General features: G+C 39.2%; 1 protein-coding gene across 3 annotated transcripts in view; it reads right to left on the bottom strand.

Moving 5' to 3' along the window:
- The window catches only part of LOC124781406 (rab GTPase-binding effector protein 1), a 200,779-nt gene that overhangs the window by 51,812 nt on the left and 133,536 nt on the right, over positions 1-15,431 (bottom strand). For 2 of the 3 annotated variants that reach the window (XM_047253858.1, XM_047253859.1), the window contains exons 8-10: positions 12,306-12,431; positions 8,445-8,665; positions 4,033-4,178 (exon numbers count right to left, since the gene is read on the bottom strand). In XM_047253858.1, coding sequence (XP_047109814.1) covers positions 4,033-4,178; positions 8,445-8,665; positions 12,306-12,431 — 493 coding nt within the window. The remainder of the gene's footprint in view (positions 1-4,032; positions 4,179-8,444; positions 8,666-12,305; positions 12,432-15,431) is intronic. The other variant, XM_047253860.1, reaches the window with a different exon arrangement.

Here is a 15,431-nt window from a genome sequence, read left to right as displayed (position 1 = left end):
AGTTACACAGACTACCCTATGATGCCTCCTGCTCAATCCAAATTCTCACTCATGCCTCAGTCTGCTTGATATTCCCCTTGAACTAGAACAGTATTGTAGAGGCTCTCCTACTGTATTGGAATAGCACCTCACCTCAGCATGGAATGGAACAGGGGATACTGCCTGAAACACAGGATTAGAGGCTTTAATCAAATGAAATTATATGGTTCCAGAGACCTTTTCAAGTCTCAAACACCTATGATTTCAGACTAAAGCAAAGCATGAATATTTGTACCAAAGTCGGGTTTTGAACCCAGGGTTGGTGGGTCTACTAGGGTAGTCAATGCAGAGTGCAAAGTCACAGTGGTTGGTAGTTAGAGCACCTGCCTAGTGACCTGGAGACCCAAGTTCAAATCCCATTCTTGATGAAAATTTTCAATTGTCTCTTCAAAGTCTGCATATATACATCACATTTAACATTAATCTTCTGTTAAACATGTTTTATGCCCCATATCACAGTTGTGAATTTGCATGCCCCTATTTATAATTTTAATTTCTTGTCTCACTATCACAATGGGACATGGCATCAACTGTGATAAAAATTAAACTAGTACATAAATATTATGAAAAGGATAGATTGCTACTCACCATATAGCAGAGATTTTGATTCCCAGACAGGCACAACAAAAAGACTACTAAAACACTTAAGCCAAACTCTGGTCTCAGCAGCCACAGACACTGGGCGTGCGTGCGTGTGTGTGTGTGTGTGTGTGTGTGTGTGTGCGCGCGCGCGCGTTATCTACATCAGAAGAAGGCCTTCTGGCCAAAAGCTGACGTGCGTGCCTGTCTGCGACTCAACACCTCCACTATATAGCGAGCAAATCTACCCTCTTCATAATACTGTCAGTATTCCATCCTGGATTTTCCACTGTTTGCATCTACATCTATACTTTGTAAACAATCGTGAGGTGCAAGCAGAGGGTACATCCCAATGTACCAGTTAGTACAGTTTCTTCTTGTTCCATTCACGTATGGAGTGTGGAGAGAATGACTGCAGTAATTATTCTAATCTTATCCTCATGATCCTTTGTGACTGATATGTAGGGAGTTGTTGTATATTCCTAGAATAATCATTTAAAGCAAGATCTTTAAACTTTGTCAGCAGATTTTCTCGAGACAGTTTAAGTCAAGCTTCAAGAGTTTTCCAATTCAGTTCCTTCAGTATCTCTGTGACACTCTCCCACAGATTAAACAAACCTGTGACCATTCATGATGCCCTTCCCTATACATGTTCAATATCCCCTGTCAGTCCTATTTGATATGGGTCCCAACACTTGAGGAATATCCCAGAACAGGCTGCATGAATGATTTGTAAGCGATCTCTTTTGTAGAAGGGTTGCACTTCCCCAGTATCCTACCAATAAGCCAAAGTCAACCACCTGCTTTATCCATGAATGAACTTATGTGATCATTCCATTTCATATCGCTACAAAGTGTTAACCCAGGTATTTTATGAGTTGGCCAATTCCAATGGTGACTCTAAGATATAATCATAGGATACTACATTTTTTCGTATTGTGAAGTGCCTATTTTACATTTCTGAACTTTAAAACAGGTTGCCAATCTCAGCACCACATTGAAATCTTACTGACAAATATATGCAGCTTCTATCAGATAGTACTTCATTATAGATGAATGTATGATCTGCAAAAAGCCTGATTTTACTATTAGTATTGACTGCAAGGTCATTCACATACAACATGAATAGCAATGGTCCCAACACACCTCCCTGGGGCACAACCAAAGTTACTTGTACATCTGACGATGACTCTACATCCAAGATAACACACTGTGTCCCCCCTCTCAAAAAGTCCTCCATCCAGTCACAAATTCCACTTGCACCACCATGATCATACTTTTGACAATAAGCATAGGAGTGCTACTGAGTTAAATGCTTTTCGGAAATCAAGAAATACTTCGCCTACCTGGCTGCCTTGATGTCATGTGAGAAAAGTGAGAGTTGGGTTTCAAATCATCAATTTTTTCAAAATCCATGCTAGTTGGCACTGAGGTGGTCATTCTGTTCATGTATGTCTCATTATGTTTGAGCTCAGAATATGCTTTAACACTCTACAATGAAACAATTTCAAGGATACTGGGTGGTAGTTGTGTATACTTCTACTACCCTTCTTGTAGATGGTGTGACCTGTGCCTTTTTCCAAGAACTGGGCATGGTTTTTTGTTCATGGGATATAGGATAGATTACAGTAAGTAGAGGGGCTAAATCAGCCACATATTCAATGTATAATCTGATAGGCATTCCATTGGGCCCTGGAAATCATTAAATTTGAACAATTTCAGCTGATTCCCAACACCGCTGACCTAATACTTATTTCATTCAACTTTTCAGTGGTATGAGGATTAAATTGGTGCAATTCTCCTGGGTTTCCCCTTGTAAAGAGACATTTGAAAACTGAGTTAAGCATTTCAGCTTTTGTTTTACTACTATCAATTTCAGTTCCTGTCTCATTCGCTACGGACTGGATACTAACTTTGGTCCCTTGAATGGCCTTTCACATGACCAGAATTTCTTTGGGTTCTGTGAAAGATCACTTTACAATATTCTCCTATGGTAGTCATAGAATACATCATGCATTGCTCTCTTGACAGCCAAATGTGTTTCATTCAGCATTTCTCTCTCTATAGCCCTACACTTTGTTTTGCACCTATTACACAGTAATCTCCGTTTCTTTAGAAGTATCTTTACAGTGATTGTATTCCATGGAGGTTCCCTCTTATTATGAACTGTTCTACTCAGTATATATCTATCCAGTGCATGGTCAACTATTCTTTTAAACTTGAGCCAGAGTTGCTCTGCATGCTCCTGCCCTGTGCTGAAAGTTTCTAGTTCCTCATTGAGATATGACACTACTAATTTTTTATCTAGTTTACTGAACATATATATCTTTCTGCTTGATTTAGTTGTCCTCTATACTTTGGTAATCATTGTTGCCACAATCACTTCATGCTCACCAATATAAGCTTTGATGTGGACATCCTCAAAGAGGTCAGGTCTATTTTTTGCCATTAGATCCAATATATTTCAATCATGAAAGGGGTTCCTATCTGTTCATGGTTAAAACTATCATACTTTTACAAGTTGTTCCTGTTTCACTATATCTATTGTTATGATTCTACAGGCGTTGTTCTGCATAATGAAAACCCTTTTCATATTCCAGAATGACTTTCCACTATGCAGCGTAGTAGGTACTGACCTGGAGCTTCCTGGAAGATTAGAACTGTGTGCCAGACTGGACTCAAGCTTGGAATCTTTGCCTTTCGCAAGTGAGTGTTCTGCCAACTGAGCTATCCAAGCACAATTCATGACCCGCACTCACAATTTCACATTAGTTTGGCAGGTCCCACCACCACAGTTCTATTCCATAAGCCCAGAAAGCATATAATAATCCAAAATACATAGTCCTTGGGATTTCACAATTAAGCTTTGCTGATAATGGTAACATACATAGACCAGATGTTATTTTTTAGCAGACATGAGCAACCTGCTACTTCCATGAAAGTCTATATCTACATATACGAGCAAGAACTTAATCCCAGGTAGGCTCTTGACAGAATATCATCATTCACAACATTTTATCTATTTGGGGCGCTTTGTTCAAGGTGAATAATATTTGGTTTATCTGTGTTAAATTTTAAGTTGTCTCAAAGGGAGCTGTCACCTTTTCCAAAAAGTTTTGAACCTCTTCAATAAGTCTGGTTTTTCTATCTGTTTAATTGACACCAGAAGTGTCCTTGGGATATACAGTGATCAGATGCTTATTATCTATAGAATTCCGAAAATCATTTATATAACATATTAACAGGAATAGGTCTAAATGTATTCCTGAGGGACATCAAAATATATACTTCTTGTTCTTGACTGCCTCCTCTAGTACTTCTACAGTATGGTAATCACATTGTACGCTTTCTATAAAATAAGTTATTCTACAGTTTCCAGTAAAAGAAAAGGAAATGACAATGTAGGATTCAAACCTTTCAAGTTCATTTTGAGCTTTCTCTCTGTCCTTTGCCAGCCGTGCCAGCTGGTCCGAAATTGCAGCAATTGTTTCTGTATAAACTTTGTTTAGATCATTAAGAGCAGCTTCAGATGATTCCATCATTGATTTCAATTCTGCCACCTGTAATCAAAAGCAATATTAAAATAATCACTAAAAATTCTGTGGGGACACTTAAAAATATTAAGTTCAAACAACATTGGAGAAAATTATAACTACTATGCAGCCAGTTTTTAAGTATTAGGCTGCTATCATGATTCTGACTACACTCCAGTCTTCATACAATTACTGAGTTACAATTTGAATTTCATTACATACGACCAATGCAAAGATTTTATTGCACTAATCCCAACACTCAATGCCCACAGCATTATCAACTACTGCTTCCCACTCGGAAACAGAATATTTCATTGAACATAGAGACCTTGTAAAGCTCACACAAGGTACATCTACTTTTATGCATATTATTAATTTCGTATACACATCATTACACCAAAGCCTTAGGAAAAATCACAATGTTGTCTCCAACACTCCTCCAAGTACAGACTAAAATGTTGCTTGCTATACTACCTGTCTATCTGAATTCTACAACACACTCAAAGTTCTGTTAACTTCTTAATATTTTTTAACTGAATGAATACATTCTACCATTATTTCTATGGTTTCACCAAGATAAACTTTCAACAGCACACTCAAGTGCTACCAACGACAGCTCAAAATCTTTCATATGTCAATGGCGAAAACAATGAGTACCTAACAAAAGTACTTGGCACGTTACCTGTATATAGAAAGTAAGAGGGTAATTACGGTCTGTGAAGGTCTCAGTGAGAACCTTGGCATATTGAGAGAGGGACTGCTCGTCACTAACATGCAACATCCATGGGTGCCCAGGCTGTATGCAAGAGACTTGTTGGTACAGCACCGGTGGCAGCTGTCGAAGTGGAGATATTGCTGGTGGTTGGTAGGTTTGATATGGACATCCATTTCGACAGCTGCCACCCATTCCATACCAAGAAGTCTCTTCCATACAGCCTAACAACCCATGGCTATCTCGTCTGTAGTGAATAGTGACATGCAGTTCCTCTTGAAATATACCAACTGGAGGCCATTCCTTGTGTGACAGCCCACTCAAAAGCATTGTAGCAATTCTGTGCTGTAACAACAAAAGTGTCACAACATGGCGTCAAGGCCAGAGTGAAGTTATTTGATTGGGGACTGACTGTATTTGTATATGTGATCAATTCTATGCATTGGTGTAGCCTCTGTGTACAATTCATATAAAAAATGCATTTAATGAAAAGAAAGGCAAACCGTAAAGTTAAGAAAAGGTCCTCGTGGAAGCTAACCACTACTTGTTAGTTAGCACGTTGCATGGCTTCCTTCTTCGAAGCCCTAGCCTTACCATTTGCACTCCGGAAATGCTGGTCCAGGGAGAACAACTGTAACAGGTGTAACAACTGAATCAAAGAAACAGCTGGAAAACAGCAAGTAAACAGCAACCAGGCTGTCATAGATGGAACTTCCCTGTGGTCTAAAGAAGATGGCAGCCAAATATGTAAGCTGAAATTGCTACATGTTTCTGAAGGAATTTAGTTGGTGAATGAACAACATGACACAAACAGGACTTTGTGGAACTCCCAAGTGTTTGGGTAACGCAGATGGTAGACTTCAATTTACTGGTAGAATACTGGGAAAATGCTATAAGTCTACAAAGGAGGCTGCTTACAAATCACTTGTGCAACCCATTCTGGAATACTGCTCAAGTGTGTGAGACCTATGCCAAATAGGACTAACAGAGAATATTTTATGTATACAGAGAAGGGTGGTATGAATGGTCACAGATTTGCTTGACCCATGAGAAGGTGTCACAGAGATGCTGAAGAAACTGAACGGACAGATTCTTGAAGATTTACATAAACTAGCCCGAGAAAGTCCATTAACAAAGTTTCAAGAACCAGCTTTAAATTACGACTCTAGGAATATATTACAATCCCCTAATTAATGAATTAATGAGATGAAATAATGCGAGAAGAATATTACGTGAAACAGTTCTGTTCAGCAGGAGCCTTGCGGAAGAACAGGTGACAACAAAGAGCTGTTGTTGTAGTCTTGGCAAAGTTAAGCTGCTTCACTAGCCACTACTGTTTTAAGATGGTAGCCTGCCAATGTCTTCCTTTGCCACCTGGTACACACACTGGTATTGACAGGATCATGGGTAATCCCCTCCAGATGATCCAGAATTTGCCACACCAGTCAATGACACAAGGCACATGAGCTACACTGGGCCAAGTCCTTGTCACTTCCTGCAACACAGTGTTAGACCAGTCCCAAGCCCTTTTTGAACTCCATCCCACAGTACAGAACTTTTAACAGAGTAAAGCATGTTTGTTTAGGCAAGACCCATGACAATCTTGCTTGTAAAGATCTTGCCTTACATTGTTAATGCTCACTTCCAATGGAGGTGCTAGAGCTGTCTTAAGCACCCACCCAGCACATTCTAATCCAGTTCCAAAAGACTAATCCTATCCCAGTTACAGCAAACACCATCTACACTTTAACTTCTGCACTACATTTTATGTGGTACACGATGTAATCTTACAGGATCAAAATAAAATTCAATTCAATGTGGTCATCGCCACCAACCGGCTGTCAATCCGATTGAATGACCACCCACCAAACTTTGGTCAAGAATGGAACTGACTGCCCAATGGTGAAACATATTACAGAGCAAACCACTGTTAATTACATTAGCTGTTTCACAAAAATGCCATCCGGATCCTACCCACAATACCAGCTTCCCTGAGTTACAATGATGGGAATTGTCATTGCAGCACATTGTTCAATCCTATACATTTCTATTCCATATGCCTGTTGTCTTCCCCTCTAAGCAGCTGGTCACCCTTCCCCAACTTCTCTCCTGTTCTCTGCCATCTTTCTTCCCCCATGCACTTCACACTTCAAAACCCATCACAATTAAAGTGCTGACACACTGTAGCTAGCTGTGACAATGTATTCATGAAGGTCTACTTGAATTTTGTAGTTAACTCTGAAGGAGGTCACTGTTTTAAAGCCAGCAAATTTATCAATCTTCTTCTGTGCCTATCCTCAACTTATCAACTCATCTATTCGGTGAGCTATTACTGCTACTCTGGCCAATATTTATTTTGCACCAATGACTTTCCAGTACTACATCTGTCTCATAAATGTATGTCTGTACTTTAACATAAACATTTCACGTAAACTAGTCGTACAGTTTTAATACGTTACTATACTGTGTCTGAATCTTTTTCAACACATAATGTGCCTTTTACTAGTAATACTATGATTAGACATTTGGGTAACTAAACTGAAAACTAACTTATCCTCCTCTGACATGTTTTGATTACCAACCTATCAGCAATAACTAATCAGCATTGCTGTTACTAATACGTAAATGTGTAAAAAAAGAACAAATATAAATAATATTAAAGCTTTAATCTTACGATAAAATGCGAACAAATCATGTTATACCGAAGTCACTTGACAAAACTGATCTGATGTTGGTGACACACCCAATACACTATGCTCACTCTGTAGGTAAACCTACTGTATTCATGAGCCACAACATTTTGGTACCCGGCATGGAGCAGACCCTTCAGCTTCCTAGAATAGCATCCATTGCCCCAAGTCCCAACGTTCCATGCATGACAGACAGGTTAATGTACAGCATAAAGAGGGAGTTCACAGCTCAAGTACCAACAGTGCAATATCTCCATTGCAGATTGCAACTTTAAAGATACATACTACAGATATGACAACATCCCCCTCACCACCTTACCCAAGAGAGACAATTTCCCATACTGTGTAATGTTGGATGGTGTGATGCTGCTGTTACTCCATTTATTGAGGGGCCTCAGGGCTCTGCACACAATAGATGCATTTTGTGCCGCTTGAGGTACCTTTCTCCAGATGGTCCACACTTCTGTGAAATTCACAGAAGTAACAATATATTTTTGTCTCCCACAATCTCACAACATCCAACTCTGATCTTGGGGTACACGTGACCTGCTCTTTCTTTTAAACCTCCCCAACCGATCACTATCCTCCCCAAGGATAGAGCTTTTCGTTCCTGAAACTGTGATAGTTCTGTATACTTTCATACCTGTATCAGCAGTACTTATTTTCTTGCCTGCTTTACAGACAATACTTCTTTCTACAATGCCCTGTTGTTAGTTGAATTCATCTATATTTAATTTCCATTAAGCCAAAATTAAATGAGATACAACTACATAAAAAGCATGCAGAAGGAGAATACTTCTTAATAATACTGTACTGTGAAGAGTTTTGATTGACTAGTAAGTGCCGTAAGAAGAAAAATTAAATAATACTGAACTTTCCGACGATACATACTTGTGTTTTATGTTCTTCTTTCTTTTCATTCCACTTTTCTTCCATTTCTTTTCTGAATTCAGACTCCTTAGAAAGGTCTTCTCGGTAGCGCTGTAAAGAACGTTCATGAACAGCAACTTTCTTCTCCAATTCCCTTGCTTCTTGTTGAGATCGCACTAATTGTGCTTCATAATTAGCACACATATCACAGGTATGTTTTGGGTTTTCTTCAGATTGAGCATCTGAAAGCATTTGGTTTAATAGTATATAAGAAATAAATTGAACAAGATGGTTATGTAAGTAAGTTTCTCATACGAACAAAAGGAAAGAAGACTGTATTCACCCATGCTAAAGCCCATAAAAACAAGGGTAGTAAACAGTGAAACAAATAGAATTTTCTGTGTCGGAGAAAAAGCTCCTAAGTAAAAAAAAAAAAAAATGTTTGTGGGTAATAACAGAAAGAAGATAAATGTTTAAAGTTAATACTGGAAAGAAGAGAGGACATGCAGTTTTGTGTGTGCACATACATGTGTGTGGGCCTGCAAGGTGAATTTCAATCAGCAAACATGACAGCATAAATTTGATCTATATGTTGCTGCTTCTTTGAATGGCTTTCAAAATCTGGTTCATTTTTCCATTCTTCATTTCAATGACTACCATATGTACTAATAAAGTCAGCACAGAGGGCATCATGATCATAGTATTTAGTGTCACACTGTTTATGCTGGTGTGAGCCTAGATGTGATTTCAATTGGGCAGAAAATTTAATACTTTACATGAACTGTCTGCTTAAACACTGCATAGACTGGCTGCAAATGTGAAGGACAACATCACTGCCAGAATTAAATTATAATATTTTCTGCAATGCTCTCAAACAAGAATCCTGCACAAATAATGACTTTCTAAGAGTTAATGCACAAAAGGAATCTGTTCTTTGAAGACAACTGCAGGACATGGAAACAAACGTGATTTTTTAAGTTGGACCAACCACACGAAGAACATCTTTTTACATATTCTGATAGCATTCGAAATAAAAATCAGTTTCATGAAAACTAGACCTCCGTTATTTGCAGAAATAACTTCCGGGTTGTAGACAACAACTTACTATAAAAAGTCAACCAACATTTTGGTCTCTTTGGCAAAAGCTTGCATAAGGGTATGTAATATTACTGGAGAATTTTAACTCGAATGGTCGTGCCTCTATAATATTACAAAGTAAGCAGTAAGAATATCTGACATATGATTGGTTTTTGAAGTGGGGAGGAGAGGAACTGAGGTTCTTTGCCGATTGTAATTTTAGTGACACACATCAACCAAACAGGAGGAATCTGCTTTTGTGATGGATGTTGTTCCACAGTGTCCAGTGGCAGCTCTGACCAGTCATTGTCATGTGTGCCTTCTGCAGAAGTGTTTACAGCTGTGCATGTTAGGGGAGCCAAGACAATTTTTCATGTGGACAGATGGCTTAACCACCCTATTGCCTCTTGTATCTTTCTTTTGAATGTTAAGTGGCTGCCTAGTTAACATGGATTTCCTTTAACAGTCTATTTAGTGCATTCATTTAAAAGCTCTGCCAACAAAGATTTGTTTTGTTGTCTGAGATGTACATGGCAAATGTTTCACTGATCTTAACTAAATTGCACTCATGGCTGATCGAAGTCCTAGCAAATGCACTATACTGACAATATAGTGGGATCTGTATGTTTCTAACTCTTTTGCTACTGCAATAAAAAAGCTTAATGGCCAGTTGGCAAAAAGTACTCCCCACATGGTAGAAGAGAAGCATTTAACTTACTTACCCGTCACTTCTGTTCTTACTTTAGGAGTAAAGGAGATTGCTCACCAAAGTGCTGAGTCATCAAGAGGCACGTAGGAATGAGGGAGGGGGGGGGGGGGGGAGAAAGGTGGGGGAGAAAGGGGGGTGGGGACTTGCTAGCTTTCAGAATAACTCCTTTGTTGAGCTACAAACAACGAAACTACATACACACACACACACACACACACACACACACACACACACACACACACACACACAAAAAAAACCACGATTTATTCCAAAGTACAAAGCGTTTATTTTCTGAAAGCTAGCAAAGTTTTCTCTGTATTCTGTGTGCACCTGTCAAAGATTCACCACTTTGTTGTTTGGTGTGTAGTCTCCTTTTTCTCCTTAAATATGTAAACTGGTCCACAGAAATTTCCTCACTTATTTTTGATGGATACAATTTTACTGTTTTTCTTTTATTCACCCCCCCCCCCGCAATCGTTGATTCTAAAAGTGGTGTAGCTCCTGCAATTCAGTCTTAATATTGTCATTGTCATCAATTTGGCCAGTCAGCTTAAAAGTATTCTGCTGTGGGTGGTGGTAAGACATAGCATGCAGTTACCTATCACTGTAAGTGGTGGAAGCTACACCACATCATGAAAGCAGCTCCCTCCTAATTCACCAAGATAGGCTAACAAAATTCAAACAAAAATGACATTCAATGAGAAGCACTGTCATTCATTTGCCTTGTGGTAATAGATAAAAAAGTCTTTGTATTGACTGTAGTGTTTCCCACAGATATTAACACAAATGTTCCCTTGTTTAACTGTAATTCCGTTGAATCTGTATATTGAACAAGCAGTAAAGGAAACAAAAGAAAAATTCGGAGTAGGTATTAAAATTCATGGAGAAGAAATAAAAACTTTGAGGTTCGCCGATGACATTGTAATTCTGTCAGAGACAGCAAAGGACTTTGAAGAGCAGTTGAATGGAATGGACAGTGTCTTGAAAGGAGGATATAAGATGAACATCAACAAAAGCAAAACAAGGATAATGGAATGTAGTCTAATTAAGTCGGGTGATGCTGAGGGAATTAGATTAGGAAATGAGGCACTTACAGTAGTAAAGGAGTTTTGCTATTTGGGGAGCAAAATAACTGATGATGGTCGAAGTAGAGAGGATATAAAATGTAGGCTGGCAATGGCAAGGAAAGCGTTTCTGAAGAAGAGAAATTTGTTAACATCCAGTATTGATTTAAGTGTCAGGAAGTCATTTCTGAAAGTATTCGTATGGAGTGTAGCCATGTATGGAAGTGAAACATGGACGATAAATAGTTTGGACAAGAAGAGAATAGAAGCTTTCGAAATGTGGTGCTACAGAAGAATGCTGAAGATTAGATGGGTAGATCACATAACTAATGAGGAAGTATTGAATAGGATTGGGGAGAAGAGAAGTTTGTGGCACAACTTGACCAGAAGAAGGGATTGGTTGGTAGGACACGTTCTGAGGCATCAAGGGATCACCAATTTAGTATTGGAGGGCAGTGTGGAGGGTAAAAATCGTAGAGGGAGACCAAGAGATGAATACACTAAGCAGATTCAGAAGGATGTAGGTTGCAGTAGGTACTGGGAGATGAAAAAGCTTGCACAGGATAGAGTAGCATGGAGAGCTGCATCAAACCAGTCTCAGGACTGAAGACCACAACAACAACAACAACAGCTACAGAGCAACTGTCCACAAACCATAATTTCATTTCATATTGTTCTTCGTTAACAACAATATCAAGTCACTGGATCTACAGAAATCTAAAACAATATGGAGACTAAAAGCAAACCTGACATCTTTCACACGAGTGCCAGAAAAGTATACATTTTACCCCCACTGTCATTTGATTGCTGACTAATTCTTGAATACTTTTCCCCCTCTCTACAAACAAAAGAAGGCATCTTCTCTGTTCTTTAACTTGGACATTCAACAGCAACAAAATTAACCAATGTGCCCATTAAAGCTATTATGTGACTTAGTGTGTAAAATTAGTAGACATAAAGCAAACTGCCAGCCATGAGATTTTGCAACTATTCAGAAAACTCAGCATGCTAACAAATTACAAGAAGGTTTACCTGTAATAGATTTCGTCAGTTCATCATGTGCTGGAGAATGTGAATCTGGGCTCTGTTTGGTTAAGCTGCAGTGGGACTCATTTAAACTCAGCAGAGATGACATAGAGCTGTTCATTTTATTTGTCTCTTTAACGAAATAAGAAAAGTTAGATAATTTGTTAAATATATTCTTTGTAAGTCAACATATAATTACTGCATTTTATAATTACAAAGTAGAATTCATAAATAACCTTAAAAGTAGATGGTTGATGACATCATCTATTATTTATGTTCCACTTACAGGGCCAGCATCTCATAAGTAGATACTTACATTATCCAGTTCCCTAAGTTCACTGGCATTAAATAATGTGCAAGGTTTGAAGAATTCATTTTTGCCTTGAAAGAATTACAAGGATAGATTCTGAGGCCACTGCCAATCTTATATCTGTTTTCGACACCATTTGCCATTTCAATGAAAGTGCCCTGTGCAGGTACAAATGTAACTGATTTATCTGCAATGTCATTCCCATTTTAAGGACAAGGTGTCTACATCACTCTTCTAAGGTAGAGTTCCTGTATCTCCATAAAAGGGTTGAAAAGTGTTACAAAATTCTGATGAACATCTGTGTGTTAAAGAACTCTTTTTCAATTACAAAACTAAATAAATCAAAATTAATTCACAATTTGAGTGTGAAAATCTGTCAAATTGTCTACACCTGATGATATGCAAACAGTTTGTACGAGACAAAAATTGTACTCTCTCTTCAGTGCACCAAAATTAATTAAATAATACTGAAAATCTGTTTCATTTGTGATCTATGTTGTTTAGTAATACAAAACGAAGTCATATGCAGAGCAACTGTGTGCCATCTAAATACACTGCATTCGCTGTCTCCCCCCCCCCCCCCCCCCCCCCTCCCCCTTCCCACTCAGGTAGTGTGGTGTGGTGTGGTGGTGTAGGATGTGTGCAGCCAGGCTGAACACTATGGCATACGAACCAGGGCATGGCTCGCATGCCGAATCCTAGGTTATCTGTTGCAGTGACTGGTAAACAAACACATATACCATAACAAAAATTGTTCATATCAATTTTTTTCTTTCATTCTGAATAAATGCAACAGCCAGGGACAAAATGCTGTTATTCAACAATGCTATCTGGACTGCCAGAGCCATCTGTAGAGGTCTGCGCGGATGCAGATATCCGCGGTATTTGTTACTTGGCGGATAAAATCGCAACTGGCGCGGATATCCGCAGGTCATCTGTGGATAATGAGCAAGGCATCTGCCGAGTACGTATGTTGCAATGTTAGTTGAAAACTTCAAGTCTGTTGACATCCTTGGAATCTTGCAGGTCCCGGGTAGAGCGGATGTCTGTTGTCCTCAGCCCCTGCCTATGACCGACGTAGCTGTACCCAAGAGACCTCTGCCTAATCCGTTTCCACGACCGTGTCTTTTGTGTGGCCTGTGAAGTGCTCTCTGGGTGGCAAACCTGCCCACTGTCTACCATCAGATGAATAGAGCGTCTGCCATGTAAGCAGGAGATCCCGGGTTCGACTCCCAGTCGGGGCTCACATTTTCATCTGTCCCTGTTGGCGTGTGTCAATGCCTGTAAGCAACTAAGGGTATTCATTTCATTGTAATTTCATTCTAACGAGCTGCATGGTCACCGATGGTATCAGTTCTTTCGGACATCTCCGAATGAACAGATACCATCTTAGTATATATAAAAAGTAGTTAAGTTGTCACAGAAATGGCACCCTAACAATAACTATGTCATTACATACGATAATTCTAAGTACTACTGTCTATTACTATTAATTACTCATTCAAAACTTAAATATATGCGGATGCAGATAAGGAACTTGCGGATGCGGATTAATTGCTGCGGATTAGAACCTTGCGGATGCGGTGCGGATTGCACTTTTCTTATCCGCACAGACCTCTAGCCATCTGTAGGGCACACTTCAGTTGCGTCAGCAAGCTGACCCCTGATAGTTTAAGTGGGTTGAGCATAACAGCAGTGCACGCCTATCCCAACTAATAACCTTTGTAAACATCTATGGGAAAGCCTCAGTTTTTACAGTTCTCACAGATGGCTACTGCCTTCACCTGCATTCGTTAGCACTTAGCAGCTGAAAGCTCCAAACATGAAAAAATTGGAAATATTTCCTATTAGCCACTCCTCCTACAAATTGTCTGATTATCTAGACTCTATAAATGTGTTCATTTAAAAATTATTTATTTATTGATAATTTAGCCTGATCAGATTAGGGCCTTAAGGCCATCTCTTATATCTGACCAGAAATTTTATTTACAACAACAATAAAAAGTCAGTTGCTGGTTGCACAACACAACCTTTAATTGGTTCACCTTACCAATTTCGACAGTTTAAACTGTCACCTCAAAAAGTGAAAAATCCAGTTTTGCACAATGGCAGATTGCTACTCCTCATATAGCGGAGATGCTGAGTCATCGACAGGCACACCAAAAGGCTAATAAACTTGTAAGCTTTCAGCCAGAAGGCTTTCTTCTGAAATAGCCAAAACACACACACACACACACACACACACACACACACACACACACACACTTTCATGCAAATGCAGATGTTTGTATGTTGGCTATTTCAGAAGAAGGCCTTTTGGCTGAAAGCTTATATGTTTACTAGTCTTTTTGTTGTGCCTGTCTGCGACTCAGCATCTCTGCTATCCGGTGAGTAGCAATCTATCCTTTTCATAATGATACAGTGGGGCTCGGAAGTCAAGCGCATGTGCAGTTTGGAAGGCAACAGAAAAGCATAGGAAGGAAGAGAGAGAATGGACACTAAGAAGAAGAATTTGTTAGAGAATGGGAACAAAGGAAAACAACACAGAGTTGTGGGATGGAAGAAAAGGCATTACATTAAATCATACAGGGGAAACTCGAGGTGGGAATACCAGCAATATTAGAAAATGATACTTGCTATTCACTGTAAAGGTGACCCACTGACTTTACAGGGAGGTACAATGAAGAGACTGTTGCACATTATAGCTTTCAGCTAAAGCCTTCTTCAGCAAAGAAAACATCACCGCGAGCTGCAACTGGAATGGAATTTCACATGAGTAGTAGTCTGGAGTTGGATGGAGAAGGGGGAGGAATAGCGGTGTA

This window comes from Schistocerca piceifrons, chromosome 1 (genome assembly GCF_021461385.2).
Source record: "Schistocerca piceifrons isolate TAMUIC-IGC-003096 chromosome 1, iqSchPice1.1, whole genome shotgun sequence".
Classification (NCBI taxonomy): domain Eukaryota; kingdom Metazoa; phylum Arthropoda; class Insecta; order Orthoptera; family Acrididae; genus Schistocerca; species Schistocerca piceifrons.
Note: the sequence above shows the minus strand (reverse complement) of the source record. Positions and strands in the feature narration are given on the sequence as shown.